General features: G+C 46.0%; 1 protein-coding gene across 2 annotated transcripts in view; it reads right to left on the bottom strand.

Moving 5' to 3' along the window:
* LOC126312349 (phospholipase B1, membrane-associated-like) overlaps window positions 1-16,380 on the bottom strand; it is a 226,390-nt gene that overhangs the window by 111,953 nt on the left and 98,057 nt on the right. For both annotated transcript variants that reach the window (XM_049992240.1, XM_049992241.1), the window contains exons 4-5: window positions 10,311-10,537; window positions 1,138-1,297 (exon numbers count right to left, since the gene is read on the bottom strand). In XM_049992240.1, the coding sequence (XP_049848197.1) occupies window positions 1,138-1,297; window positions 10,311-10,537 (387 nt within the window). The remainder of the gene's footprint in view (window positions 1-1,137; window positions 1,298-10,310; window positions 10,538-16,380) is intronic.

Here is a 16,380-nt window from a genome sequence, read left to right as displayed (position 1 = left end):
ACACATAATTTCAAACGTTTCCGAAACTCTTTCTCGATGACACCACTCCACAACATAACGAAAGGAAAAAGGTTTATCTTTTACTACACTTTCGCTGTTCTTGCAGTAAAACGTAAGCATCAATCATTCTTTTATTCCGCTTTCATCGCTGACTCTATTTACAACACATTTTGCATGCAGGATCTACATATACCACTGGATGTACACGCAAAATTTTATTACTGTATTAGACGTGTTTCAGGAGAGTGTAAACGAAACTGCAGATCAACACTCGCTAGAGATACAAATGGAACATGAGTACAAATATGTGTGAAATATGTTAAATATGTATGAAAAATGTGACATGTGGGCATTTGGGAAAAGCCATGGGTAAAAAGCTTCCCCTAAACACCCGAATCGATTTCACCCAAACTTGGTGCACATATTGCTTACTAGCTCGAAATAAGTACTGTGGGCTAAGAGCCAGCAACACACTATCAGAGTGGAGGTGATAACGTAAAGAGAGAAGTGGGGAGGAGGAGATGGGCAAACAAGAGAGGGGAAATGAGATGCAGATAGGGGGGAGAGCAGATGGACAGAGAGATGAGGTTGTGGACATGAGAGAAAGGGAAGGAGATGTGCAGAGGAGAAAGCAGAAGATAGACAGAGAAAGAAGAGCCAGAGCAAGAGGAGAGAAAGAGAAGAGGAAGTTATGTGAAAGGGAGTAGGAGGAGGAGGACATGGGAGAGGGACACTGAAAGGAGTAGACAGACAGGGTGAGTGGAGGCAGGAGGAGATAGAGAGCGAGAATGGGGAGGAAGATAGTGTGAGTGGGGGAGAATACGAAGAGAGTGGAGAGAAGGATATAGAGGGGTGAGAAAGAGATAGATGGAGAAGGAGGAAGTGGACTTGGGAGATGAACTGATGGGAAATATGGACCGAGGGGGCAAGAGCAGATGGACAGAGAGAGAGAGGCAGGGTGACACGGCCAGAGACTGGAGGGATGGTGGTGGAGGAGAGGGATTAATGGAAGATTGGAATACATATTTTACGAAGCGATACAGGGTACCTGGCTAGTAAATAAATGAATAAATAACAACAGACTTTAAGTTGCGTCCTATACAGGTAGTGGAAGACAGCAATGGGGTGATTTCCTACCTAGCGCCGGGATGAGGTTGACAAAAGCCCTGGGCATGTGCTGGTGCAGGTAGTCGAGCGCGTCCCTCAGACGGCGGATGTGGTGGGGGGCGGCTGCGCGCGCCGGGTTGTAGCACTGCGCAGAGCACAGGTCGTTGGCGCCGAAGAACACCGTCACCACCTGCCACAAGAGCGCCACAACAGCTCACGCAGGGCTCCAGGGGACCCTCCAAATATATTTCTTATCAATACTTGTCATTTTCTGCACTCTTTCCCCCATTTTTTAGTCACGTAGGTACTCTGCGTACTAAGTGGATCTTAAAATTACAATAAGCAATAACTCCATATTGCACAATTTGGAAAGGAAATTAAAGTTAAGGGGGGATAAAAACTTGTAGATGACATTGTTTCTAAGAGACGACAGAAGACCTAAAGATCGAAACTGTCTTGGCAGATTAGAGTACATGCCCGCGAAAGGCAAAGGTCCCGAGTTCGTGTCTCGGTCAAGAACACAGTTTTAATGTGTCAGGTAAGTTTCATATCAGCGCACATTCCGCTGCAGAGTGGAAATTTGACCTAAGGATCGACTTTACTACATCTATACTCCGCAAACTACTTATGATGTGTAGTGGATGGTGAATCACAGCACACCACTGTCACTTACCACCTTTGCTGTTCCAGTCATGTGTAATCCTAGGGAAGAACGATTGCCGGTATGCCTCTTTATGAGCTCGCATCTCTCTAATTTAACTTTTACCCTCTTTCTGCGAGACAGACGTAGCACGAAGCAATACGCTGAGGCTACAAAAGTCATGGGATACCTGCAGCTATCGTGCTGGGCCCCGTTTTGACCGTTGTAGCGCAGCAGCTCACGTGTCATGGATTCAACAAGTCGTTCAAGTCTCCTGCAGAAATGTCTAGCCATGCCGTCTCTACAGCAGTCCATAATTCCTAAAGATTTCCCGCAGAAGGATTATGAGCACAAACTGACCTCTCGATATTGTCCCACAAATGATCGATGGCATTCATGTCGGGTGATCTGGGTCACCAGATCATTTGCTTCAACTGTCCAGAATGTTCCTCAAACTAGTCGAGAACAAAGGGCCTGGTGACAAGACACCATTGTTTAGAAACATGTAATTCATGACTGGCTGCAAATGGTCTCCAAGTAACCTAATATACAATGTCCAGTCAATGATACGTTCTGCTTGGTCACGGGACCAAGTCCATTCCATGTAAATACAGCCCACACCGTTCTGGAGCCCCACCAGTTTGCACAGTGCCTTGTTGACAATCTGAATGCATGACTTCTTTGGGTCTGCACCGCACTCGGATCCTACCATTAGTACTTAACAACTGAAATCGACGCTCATCTGACCAGACCACCGTTTCCCAGTCATCTAGGTTGGCGTTGGGTTGTTTGGGGGAGGAGACCAGACAGCGAGGTCATCAGTCGTATCGGATTAGGGATGGACGGGGATGGTACCATCCCGGCATTTGCATGGAGAGATTTATGGAAATCACGTAAAACCTAAACCAGGACGGCCGGACGCGGGATTGAACCGTCGTCCTCCCGAATGCGAGTCCAGTGTGCTGAAAACCACTGCGCCACCTCGCTCGGTCAGTGTTCTACGGTCCAACCGATATAGAGCCCAGGAGACTTTCTGCAGGCGATGTCATCCTATTAGCAAATGCACTCGCGTCGGTCGTGTGCTGCCATTGCCCATTAACGCCAAGTTTCGCAGCACTGCTCTAACGGATACGTTCGTCGCCCGTCCTACATTGATTACTGCTGTTATTTCACGCATTGTTGCTTGTCTACTAGGCTGTCGGCCACTGCATTGTCCGTGATGAGAGGTAATGGCTGAACTTTAGTATTCCCGCCACACTCTTGATACTGTGGATCTCGGAATATTAATTCCCTAACAGTTCCTGAAACAGAATGCCCCGAGCGTCTATCTCCAACTACTACTTCGATTTTCAATGTCTGTTAATGCCCATCGTGCGTGCATAACCACGTCGGAAACGTTTTCACATGAATCACTTGAGTACAAACGACAGGTCAGCCAACACACTGCCCTTTTGTCTACACGCGCTACTATCGCCATTTTATGTGTGCATATCGCATTCCCACGACTTTAGCCACCTCAGTGTATATTGGTTGACTCTTCTGGGAACACACTATCGCATAACAGTAACAGTAAATCACACCGTGAGGCAAGTCACCTCTCATGTAGAGTCCGCCACTAAAGATGGTTCAACATGTCAAAAACGTTCCCCGCTTACTACTAAATATACGTTTAAACAAGCGCGAGACTGCGTTTGAAGGTCACTTTTGCACGCTTATCTTGAATAATTAGGAAACCGTGGCCAACAGCGGTATATATAAAGTCATTTTCCAGCGAAGGCTATTTTAAATTTTGAAATAAACACTTTATGTAACGCTTTTGCAGGAAAATTACTTCGCGCTATGAATTTGCCTTGGCTGTAGGCTATGACTCCGGGTATACAAAGGGGGCTATTTCTATCTGTGTTTGGGGACCGAGTATTCAACAACATTGCACAAGTATTTACGTCATTTCCAGACTAATAATTATAGCTGTTACATGTAATATGTTTTTAGATTGGTTAGTACCTCCAAGTATATGTCGCAAGACCAACATTAATACTTATTTTCCCCTGGGCAGCAGGTCACCTGTACAAATGTTGATGCAAGGATACAAAACTGTTAATCTGTACTTACAGAAGTAGTACAAATAGTCGTGCACTTACTGCCGTACAGAAAACATCAGATCGTAAAGTTAGTAATGTCTTTGTGGGAAGACTGATCCGCACAAAAAGGATAAGTGTACATATTAAGGTACCACATATTAAAAGAGCTGCACTTCTACCCGTTTGATCCGTTAGATAGGATATTTCAAAGTTCTTCCATCAAATATGTAGGAGGGTCTAGGGATAAAATATCATGTTACAGGGAACAACTTTTGTTAGAGACATAATGTTTGCTGACCCTTCCCAGGGATCATAGGGCTGGTTTGTATTGATTATGCTCCCCGTAGCCTGCAGGCCATAAGCACTGTGTGACATGCGTAAGCGATGTATGTTGTTTATAATCCAGTGGTGCTCTGCATGAAGTGTGATGGGCTGAGACAGTCAATTTTCTTGATTTGCTTGTGAAATATCTATCTCCACTAAGAGAAACTAATTGTTAAGGTTTTATTCTTGAAATTCACTTTTCAATTACTAGTACAGGTAGCATGCAGTTCGCTTGGTTAGTAGCTCCAGCTAGTTTGGTGAAATCTCGCCAACCCAGGATCGGCGCATACTAAAAGACATCTTATACATAGATGCAAAGTCTTTGCATCACCCGCACGCAGGTGATAGATCACATCAGGGGGAACAACTTTGTAGAAGACAAAATATACGCTGGCACTTACAGGCGACACTAGACGTCGTTTAATTGAATTCGCCGACCCTGGGAGGACAAGATTTCACCGAAATATCAGGGTCTACTAACCTCGTGTGCTGTATGTGCATGCTAACTGCCCCAGTAAACTGATAGCGATTTTCAACAAGTAAAACTTAAGAATGAATTTCTGTAAGCGGAGGTATAAGCAGTTCTAAAAGACTCCTAGTGTCACCGGGATGCAACAGCGAACATTTTGTGTAACAGTAATTGTTCCTTGTCATGTGATGTATAACCCCTGGATGTTTGACGCGAAGGTTTTTTGAAACACCGAGTAAATTGCTTAGCTATTCCCCTTTAATCTTAAACTAATACACACAGTTTTAATAGGTTTTTCTATGCCCCTCTATCTCTGCTGTGCTCTGCCAGTTGCAACCAGGGACGTTTTTCGTTTCTTTATCCAAGCGGCTGCTTAGTCTGCTTTTCTCAGGACTATCCCAGTAATGCTTTTGTGCATGTTTAGTAGTTTTTTGAGAGGTATGTCCCGCACATTTCTGTTTTTGAGCCTTCACCCTTCCCGTTCCCAAAACATCCCAAACTGTTATTACTCTTATGGTTTCACTTCTTTTCAGAGATACCTGATATTTAAATGTCTTTGCATCAAACATCTAGAGGTAATTGTCACGTCTTGGGAAACAACTTCGTGATGACGCTAGGGGTCTTGTTTATTACTGGTTATGGGCCTGAGAGGTGGCAGTACGTAGACTCTTTGTCTCTTGTTCAGTGTGTTTGGCTGCAGTACAATTATCTGCGCCATGTAAAAAGACCCAGCAAGGATGGAACAGTAGTTAACTCACTAGACTTACATTCTTAAGGGCGACGTTTCGAATTACCATCCGGATATCCATATTTACATTTTCCTTGATTTCTGTAAATCCGTCTAACAAATTCCAGGACTGTTCTTTAGAAAAGGGCATGGCCAATTTCGTTCCCAATTCCTTCGTAATCCGCGCTTGTGCTCCGTCTGTAACGGCAGCGCTGTCGACGGAACGTTAAGCTGTAATCTTCCTTCGCTTTTTCTTCCATGTGAAAGGGGATAGGCCGGTCAGGGGTAGGCTGCTGACTCGTTTCCAATGTCTCTTTTTCCGTTGGAGACCCCACAGCAGAGTGGAAGCGTCAGTGAACATATTGTCTGTAACAGAAGTTGTTCACCATGACGTGTTTAATCGAAGATGGGCCTCTGATGCAAAGACGTTGCAATACCCTCCTTTAATCGATCTGACCACTGCTTACGGCACTGTTAACCATCGTGCACTGTCACAGAATATCTACGGGATAACAAAAGATCATGGTTTTACTGAACTTGAGTTTTGGACTTCCAGGATCGGCGTAGTCGATAGAGGTGTCAAAGGAATGGCTTAACACAAGTAAATGTATTCATCATTGTTACTCAACATCTGTACCAATGAATGTTCATTCACGTCCGGCGAACACATGTTGTTTCCTCTCAGCCAATTAGCGAGACAAGGGAAATCTTTTTAAGGTGTTGAAACCCACCTGACAGACGCTTTGAGAGAGCTGAGTGTCTGTTCCTAAACTTCGTCCAACTGTACAAACACAGTTGTATAGGTTTCATCTGAAGCACAATCAGTCATGTCGCAAGCTTAACATCACATGGCGAGGGATACAATTAGTAAATACGATCCATCAAAAAGATCTGGAAGTCATTCTGGATCGTACCCTGACGTACAAGCAGCGATATACTTCGGACGATCACTTACGGCACCTCTCGACCACAAACGCTGAGAATGACGGCACTATAACAACACGCTACACTGCTGCAGAGCATGTGTTCCCAGGCAGGTACAAATACTCATGTGAACAAAGTTGAAAGGACTCCAAGCGAAACGTGTGGGATTATTACAAGACGTTTCGAACTTATGGCTCTTATAAGATTCTACCAACTCGCAGGTATGGCGCCACCAGGTAGTCGTGAAGTCGTGAGGAGGACAAATCAGGTTTATCAGGAAAACCATCCATTACATGGGCACATTCCAGCAGACTTAAGGTTAAGGTTCATATGTAGTAAAGTCGAGACAGCTTCAGCGTTGCAAAAACAGCAGCTATAGCAAGGAAACATCCGTGGATTTAAAGACTTGAGAATAACTCGACCTGGCCAGCCCCATCGGAAACCCTCCCATCTGGGCATCAAGGGAAATGGATCGTGTGGAGGTGACCCAACCATTTTCTATATGGAGTTGCAAAATCCAGAAGTAATACCCAGAAATGGAACTTTCCTGTGATACCACCAACTGTGACTACGGAGAACAACACAACATGGGACCCCTAGTTGTTGTCACCTATGCCTTGCATCATGAGCAGGAGAAGATGATATGCGCCTAACGCATTCGGTGCTGCAAGATTTTAGCAACAGTAGTGTAACACACACCCACCCACCCACCCACACACACACACATACACACACACACACACACACACACACACACACACACACACACACACACACACACACACACTGAAGAGCCAAAGAAACTGGTACACCTGTCTAACATCGTGGAGACGAGCACGTAGAACTCCCGCAACGCGACGAGGCATGCACTCGACTAATATCTGAAGTAGTGCTGGACACAACCAACACCATGAATCCAAAATCCGTATGAATACGAGGGGTGGAGATCTCTTCTGGACAGCACATTGTGCAAGGCATGCCATATATGCTCAATAACGTTCAAGTCTGAGGAGTTTGGTGGCCAGAGCAAGTGTTTAAACTCGTAAGAGTGTTCCTGGAGCCACTCTGCACCAATTCTGAACGTGTGATCAGTCCCATTGTCCTGCTAGCCTGCCCACATCCGCCGGAATGAACAACGGGCATGAATGGATGCATATGATCAGATATGATGCTTACGTGCGTGTCACCTTTCCGAGTCGTATAATATCAAGGGTCTGATATCACTCCAACTGCACACGCCCCACACCACTACAGAGCCTCCACCACCTTGAACAGTCCCCGGATGCCATGCAGGGTCCATGGATTCACGAGGTTGTCTCCATACCCGTACACGTCCATCAGTTCGATACAATTTGAAACGACACTCGTCCGAACAGGCAGCATGTTTCCAGTCATCAACAGCCAATGTCGGTGTTGACGGGCCCAGACGAGACGTAAGGCTCTGTGTCGTACAATCATCAAGGGTTCACGAGTGACCTTGGGCTCCGAAAGCCCATATCAATTATGTGTAGTTGAATGGTTCGCACGCTCACACTTGTTAAATTAAAAGGAAGGTCAGCGTTGGTCATAATATTGACGTTTTATTGATAGCAGAATCGATTTTCATATGGTTCAAATGGCTCTGAGCACTATGGGACTTAACTTCTGAGGTCATCAGTTCCCTAGAACTTAGAACTACTTAAATCTAAGGACATCACACACATCCATGCCCGAGGCAGGATTCGAACCTGCGACCGTAGCGGTCGTGCAGTTCCAGACTGTAGCGCCTGGAACCGCTCGGCCACTCCGGCCGGCAATCGATTTTCGATCACACAGTGATCATCTTCGGTGCTGTACACGAATGTGTATACGAATTTGTACAGCACCGAAGATGATCACCATGTAATCGAAAATCGAATCTGCTATCAATAAAACATCAATATTACGACCAACGCTGACCTTCCTCTTAATTTAACATATATGGTCGTTGTGCACACAGCACTCCATGAAGTCGCCAATCAACTGACAGTTGTTGATGGCCAAGCACTGAAATCTGCAGCAATTTGCAGAAGGAGTGCAGTTCTGTCATGCTGAACGATTCTCTTCAGTCGGCGTTAGCCCTGTCCTTGCAGAGTCTTTTTCCGGCCGCAGCGATTTCTTAGACTGTTATTTTGCCGGGTTCCTGATATTCACGGCACACTCGTGAAATGGCCGTACGGAAAAATTCCCACTTCATCGTTATCTCGGAGAGGCTGCGTCCCATCGCTTGTGCACCGACTGTAACACCACGTTCAGACTCACTTAAATCTTAATAACCTGCCATTGTAGCAGCGGTGACCGATGTAACAACTGCGCCAAACACTTGTTGTCTTACACTCCTGGAAATGGAAAAAAGAACACATTGACACCGGTGTGTCAGACCCACCATACTTGCTCCGGACACTGCGAGAGGGCTGTACAAGCAATGATCACACGCACGGCACAGCGGACACACCAGGAACCGCGGTGTTGGCCGTCGAATGGCGCTAGCTGCGCAGCATTTGTGCACCGCCGCCGTCAGTGTCAGCCAGTTTGCCGTGGCATACCGAGCTCCATCGCAGTCTTTAACACTGGTAGCATGCCGTGACAGCGTGGACGTGAACTGTATGTGCAGTTGACGGACTTTGAGCGAGGGCGTATAGTGGGCATGTGGGAGCCCGGGTGGACGTACCGCCGAATTGCTCAACACGTGGGGCGTGAGGCCTCCACAGTACATCGATGTTGTCGCCAGTGGTCGGCGGAAGGTGCACGTGCCCGTCGACCTGGGACCGGACCACAGCGACGCATGGATGCACGCCAAGACCGTAGGATCCTACGCAGTGTCGTAGGGGACCGCACCGCCACTTCCCAGAAAATTAGGGACACTGTTGCTCCTGGGGTATCGACGAGGACCATTCGCAACCGTCTCCATGAAGCTGGGCTACGGTCCTGCACACCGTTAGGCCGTCTTCCGCTCACGCCCCAACATCGTGCAGCCCGCCTCCAGTGGTGTCGCGATAGGCGTGAATGGAGGGACGAATGGAGACGTGTCGTCTTCAGCGATGAGAGTCGCTTCTGCCTTGGTGCCAATGATGGTCGTATGCGTGTTTGGCGCCGTGCAGGTGAGCGCCACAATCAGGACTGTATACGACCGAGGCACACAGGGCCAACACCCGGCATCACGGTGCGGGGAGCGATCTCCTACACTGGCCGTACACCTCTGGTGATCGTCGAGGGGACGGTATGGATGTACCGTGCACTACCGTCATTAAACCCATCGTTCTACCATTCCTAGACCGGCAAGTGAACTTGCTGTTCCAACAGGACAATGCACGTCCGCATGTATCCCGTGCCACCAAACGTGCTCTAGAAGGTGTAAGTCAACTACCCTGGCCAGCAAGATCTCCGGATCTGTCCCCCATTGAGCATGTTTGGGACTGGATGAAGCGTCGTCTCACGCGGTCTGCACGTCCAGCACGAACGCTGGTCCAACTGAGGCGCCAGGTGGAAATGGCATGGCAAGCCGTTCCACAGGACTACATCCAGCATCTTTACGATCGTCTCCATGGGAGAATAGCAGCCTGCATTGCTGCGAAAGGTGGATATACACTGTACTAGTGCCGACATTGTGCATGCTCTGTTGCCTGTGTCTATGTGCCTGTGGTTCTGTCAGTGTGATCATGTGATGTATCTGACCCCAGGAATGTGTCAATAAAGTTTCCCCTTCCTGGGACAATGAATTCACGGTGTTCTTATTTCAATTTCCAGGAGTGTATATAGGCGTTGCCAACATCAGCGCCGTATTCTGCCTGCTTACATATCTCTGTATTTGAATGCGCATGCCTGTGCCAGTTTCTTTGGCGCTTCTGTGTATATAGTGAAGAGTGATGGTTCTGTAACACTAAAATTCCGCGTGCGACTGACGTCAGCGAAATAGTGCCTCAAGCTGCGTGCGTCTGTTCGATCCCCATCTTGAAAACGAGGACGTCCGTCATTTTCCTGTGCGCATAAGACAAGCAGGGGTGCAGAGAGACGGCGTACCTTCCAGTCGCGCTGGTAGTCGACGCCGGGGTAGGCGCGCATTCTGCGGACGAGCGTGCGCGCCTGCTGCAGCGCGTCGGCGTCCGCGGAGACGGGGAAGGCGACGTTGAGGCCGGCAGAGGGCGCCAGGAACTCGCCGCGCCCCACCGAGTAGCCGCGCACCGCCGGGTTGTACTCCTTCAGCAGGTTCGGCAGCGTCACCGCCTCGCGCCACGTGCCGTCGCCGCCTGCGCACGCACACGCGCTGCCGTTACACGTCCACACCGCATCAATTGGCAGCTTCCTCCTAAATTGTCAGGCAACACACTTCCAAATATTATATGCTCATTCTCTTGATCAATGTGGTCATGTGGTGGAGTGAAGACTTGGTGCTACGCTAGTGACGAATCTTGGTGTCACATGGAAGAATGTCTCCTCATGGGCATTGAGTGCACAGAAACTGCTGAAATCAGAGTCTCCTGCCGCTACTGTCGCTGCTTTCCGTACTCATGCTACTAGTTTCGTAAGATGGGCCAACATTGCAAGCACTGACGTGGTAGGAATACGAAATTAGTACATTCCCTTCGGGAGCCAGTAGCACAGTTTCGCAGCCATTATGCAGCATGGTGTTCTAACCTATTTTTCCGCAGTCTTTCTGTAATAAACTAACCACTTTTGCAGTCACTGGTCCTGTCTGGGAAACCCTCTCATAAATATGCTTCTATTGTACGTATCCACCTGTGCCAACGTTGGACATTACAGTCATAATTCCTTGTCTATTCCTTGTATGTTCATTCAGTTATATCAGTGGTTCAAATGGTTCAAATGGCTCTGAGCACTAAGGGACCTAACATCTGTGGTCATCAGTACCCTAGAAGGTAGAACTACTTAAACCTAACTAACCTAAGGAAATCACATACATCCATGCCCGAGGCAGGATTCGAACCTGCGACCGTAGCAGACGCGCGGTTCCGGACTGAGCGCTTACAACCGCTAGACCACCGCGGCCGACTTATATCAGTGGGTAACTCATGTGTTGTTTACGATAATGAACCTGATGGTTATAGTGATTACTTGTTTCTGTATATGATTCCTCCTCTGATTAATTAATCTGTGTGCCTGGCGTAGTACCCATATTTTCATGCTTAATTGAGCCATCCCTACTAGTTATCATTTCAATAAGACATTATCACTTCACTTCAATAAAATTAATTTTCGTGATCTTCCCTGAAGGGCACCAGAGATATGACTTGAGCATCTAGGTGTGTGCTAAGCAGCACAATTACGCCCCACATTATTTACTACCACCTCCCGTGTTGGACCCGAGCCACCGCCAGGAACTGACCGGTTTCTATTCCCGGCCGGGTAGGAGATTTTCTCTGCCCAGGGACTGGCCGTTTGTGTTGTCCTCATGATGGCGTCGATAGTTGCGATGCCACAACGTAGGCGCACGCTCTCGTAAGATGGCACTATGAGACAAGACTAACTACGCCGACCACAGGGCGCCAAAGTACTGCACACGACATTAATATATTTCTGTATACAGATTGTCTCTGTACACTAGTTACGCATAGAACACTAGGCACGAGCGACTATTTTTACGTTAGTACACTTCACTAGGACGAGACACGGTTAACAGTGAAGTAGTTACAAAGTAATGCAGGAACGTCAATTTCTAGAAAAGCAATACCGTCTTTAGCCGTGCAACTACTCCAGCTGTCGCATATCAAGCAAACACAAACACGTCACCATAGGTAACTTCACATGTAATTTAGAAGTATACATAACTTTCTTCGAATTTTAAGCATTTCGCGTCTGTCTATAAAAGCAACTTGTATTAGCTATCACCTGTCAAAAATTTTGTGTAGTAGTGAAATTTTTGAATGTATGGAAACATAATTACATATCTTCAAGATGCAAGTAACATATGGATGAAACGCTTCAGATATAAGAACCAGAAATTAAATTGTACACCAAGTGACGTGATGCAGTGTGCACGCACAATACACTCTCACTTAGGAGTGTCAGCTTCAGGTATCAACCTAAGTCTTTTGATTTAGGTTCCACGTATTTTCTTCAAATATTTAAGGTGAATACATGAGAGATTCATTTCACAAAGAAATTTTCAGAACTTTTCTTGGCGTCCATCCAAGTGAAATAATGCACCTGTAGTAAGGCTTTTGTTATATGTGGAGCGTTAAATCTGACCTTCCTGCTACTTTATTATTAATATTATTATCTGCTAGGAACAATTTGAAGGAAACCAACCGTTTCGGGTGTAACGTTCTTGCCAATTTACTAACTCCATCGTAGCTAGGCAACGTGTGAATTGATTTGTAGAAATACAGATAAAAATTTCTCGATTACGAGACGAGACAGTCCTCCGCGTTTGAGAGGTCAGCGCGGCTGACGGAAAAGTGGAGGATCAGGGTTCGATTCTCGGTACGACCATGGATTTTTGGTGGGAGAATTGATACGGAGTACACTCAGGCTCAGGCTCGTGAAGTTGATTATTAGCGGTTCCCAGCACCGGGAGATCGTTGTGCTGACCGCATGCCCCTCCATTCCGCATACAATGACGCCATTCGGAGAGGATGGCACGACGGTCGGTAGGGCTCGAATGGCCCGTCTAGGGCCGAAACGTCGGACTTCACCTGCCTTTACCCTATACGCGTCAGTGCGAGCATTCAGTGACTTTCATCGTCACAATCGCCGGGTTTTATGCGACTGACTTTCGTAAAACATAGATCGCCTTCTATGTATAGAGAGAGTGAGACAGAAATTCAGACCAGCACCGTAAGTGCAACATATAAATACCCTGGATGTGGTGGTTAATGGGGTTAACTGAACAGATATGACATTAATCAGTACCGACAACTTTTCAGTTACAATTAATTCCAGCTGTCAAACAGAACTGTGTTTAATACATTCAATAAATCAGTAAGTAAGATGATTTCAAATTCGGTTACACACATTTCAGTAATCATTCACTCGGCAAGTCAAGTACACGAAAATTAACACAGTGCTGTCTGCTATCTAAAATTGGTAAAGACCGACAAACATTAAATACTGAGAAGACATAGTTTCAGACACTTATCTGGTCTGATACAGATACGATTTTATGTATATAGACTGAAGCGGTGAGTGAAAATTCAACCGCTCTACGAAGTCGGCTTAGTGGTTAACGCACATGCCTAGTACGTACGAGACTGTGGTTCGATTCCCGCCTTGGTATAAATTTCCACTCGCCGCTTCAGTCTGTATACACAAAATCATATCTGTGTGAGACCAGTAACGTCTCTAAAATGTTTCACCTGGGTTTCAGGCTGGATCCTCCATTTATGTTAAATGCTGAGGTGCTATTCTAGGACATGGAGAGTTTAGGCAATTCTGATCGTGTGTAAGGAGGGAGGCGTGTCAGGGAAGTCCGTGCAATTCTGTGAGCCGCTGTGTCAAGGTGACTTAGTGGCTAAAGCTACTGTCCAGTAATCAGGAGACCAGAGTTCGATTGCCGACCTTGGTACAAGTTTTCACTGGCCGCTTCAGTCTTTAACCGTAAAAAAATTAAATACTGCTCTAAGTTACTCAACAAATTAACCAGTGCGCTGAGAGTTTTAGACCGCGCTTACAGCAGTCGGAGAGTCAGTTAGTTTGGTTACAGAAATTAACAACAGCTGGAAGACAGAACACGCATCTCACGAACGAATCATGCTGCTGTGATGGAGACATTGGTAGTTCTTCTTGCAATCACTTCCTTTACAACGGCTTTGCCAGTAGCAGCATGCCAGTTTGTATTTCGCTTATGCACTTTCCAAGTACTGTTTTCATCGTTATCTTCTCTAGAGGCACATTAAGATTTGATTTCCCTTGGCATTAGTATGGTTGTTAGATGTTAACACCCTCATCAATGTAGCCCTGTCGATATTAGTCAAGTTATTTTTCTCAGACTGTTGTGATCAATAGATCAAAACAAGATGCAGTATATCTTTATATTCGTTGTAGGTTTACCTATACGATGTAAAGAGTGTAGCGGTTGTTAGTTGCTATAGACGACGGTGTGAATACTAATGTCTGCTTGTGCAGACGAATTCTCTGCTTTCCTCATGTTATTCCCCTTCGTGTTGTCTAGTTTACCGAACGTGGCTGGCACTGTATACTCTTCTAGCTCGTTTTCACTTGATGTTTAATTAACATAATGGATAGGACAACGGAGAGAAGCAAGAGATAATAGAAAGTATGTATGTTCTGATATCATCTGCATATAGTTCCTCCAATAACCCACAATAAAATGACGATGTGACCTGATACACTAGTATAACTGTAAATTTATGAAAGACAAGCTCTATTGCTTATTGATAGAGTATAAGACTATAAAATATAAAACATTTAATCGTATGACAAGTATTGCATTAAGACGGTGCAGCCCTTAAGCTACGAGAGAGTGGGAGGAGAGAAAACATGGAGAACTTCGTTCACTAGGATGAAAGGTAATGGAAACCAGGCAGGGTACTTCAAACCACCAGTCCAGTATCATCTTAAATAGCGCCCTGTATACTGTATACTAAGCGATTATCAGCATGAATTTAACTATCTGCAAACTCGGGAGCGGTAAGTCCCACAGCTGTAAACTGTGCGCAAGGTATGCTCGCCGGCGCTAGGATATCGGCTGGTTCCGAAATCATGACCGTCGTAATTGCTCACCTTCGTTCAATTCGATCATATCGTAACAACTGGGCGAACATGGCGTCTGTTGTCATTTTTGTGGCCAAGAACCCTCGACGCTATAAGCTTCGAAAGACAAAGTTTGGTTGGTATATAGTGAGAGGTTTCGTACAGAAGTCTGTCCTGTCCATACTGAAACGATTCAGAGAGCAGATTGGACAGTATGCACAATTATTTATAACATATGTTTATGAAAACAGTGAATTTTGATTGAAATTGCTGACTTAATGCTTCATTTACACACACTGTTCCGAAATTTCCGCTACAAACTTCTAGTAACTGAAGAGGGGAGTGAGTGCATAGTATTTTGATTAGGGACCCATATCCCGAAACGTACACTTTCCGTTCTACGACGGATTCATTTCAGATTTGTAATGCGTCCACGTCTGCTGAGGGAAAGAGATAAGGTTCTAGGCCCTTCAGTTTGGAACCGCGCGACCGCTACGGTCGTAGGTTCGAATCCTGCCTCGGGCATAAATGTGTGTATTGTCCTTACGTTACTTAGGTTTAAGTAGTTCTAAGTTCCAGCGGACTGATGTCCTCCGCTGTTAAGTCCGACAGTGCTCAGAGCCATTTGAACCATTAGAAAGAGATAAGTCTCATAGTTGCTTCTCCTTGTGTGAAGGAGGGTAGACAGTATCACGTGTACTATGTCAGACGGTCACATGTCGTTTGATGTTTGTTTTTCTTTGAGACCTATTCAATGCCTGTGCTTCTGCGACACAGTAAATATGGTTCGGTAAATGTTTTCGGAATATACATTTTCTTCTATATTGCGAAGCCAGAATCAACGGAAAAAGTTACTGCATCGAGTTAAAGAGAAACCGTCAAGGAGTACTCTAACAATTACGCGTGCAATGGGTGTCAGACAAAGTATCGCCTGGGACGTTCCGTGTGAGAAACAGTTACATCAGTATCACTTACAAAGGGTACATGGTATGGCACCAGCCGATTTTCCACAACGCGTTGCCTCTGCACGTGGTTTCTGCACCGTCGCGTAGACACGCTGCTATTTCGACGTCGAATGCTGTTTACAAATGAATGTAATTTCAGTTGGGACAGTGTTTTGAATTCGCGAAACAACCATGTCTGTGTAGATGAAAATCCTCGTGTGAAGCATGTTCTGAGATTTCAGCACCCGTTTGCAGTTAACGTATGTGCAGGCATTCTGGACGCTTATGTGATGGGGCCATACCTCCTCTTACTGAAGCTACTGGTCCTGCGTACTTTATTTGCCTACAGAGCGTATTTTAACGGTTATTGGAAGCTGTTCCACCGAATGTGCGTCAGGAAGTGTGCGTTCAGCATGGCGGTGCTCCACCTCAATTCCCACGTGAGGTCCGGAGAAATCTCAACAGACGATATGGTG

Source organism: Schistocerca gregaria, chromosome 1, assembly GCF_023897955.1.
Source record: "Schistocerca gregaria isolate iqSchGreg1 chromosome 1, iqSchGreg1.2, whole genome shotgun sequence".
NCBI classification, from domain to species: Eukaryota; Metazoa; Arthropoda; class Insecta; order Orthoptera; family Acrididae; genus Schistocerca; species Schistocerca gregaria.
The sequence above is the reverse complement of the archived record's forward strand: the minus strand, read 5'-3'. Positions and strand labels throughout refer to the sequence as shown.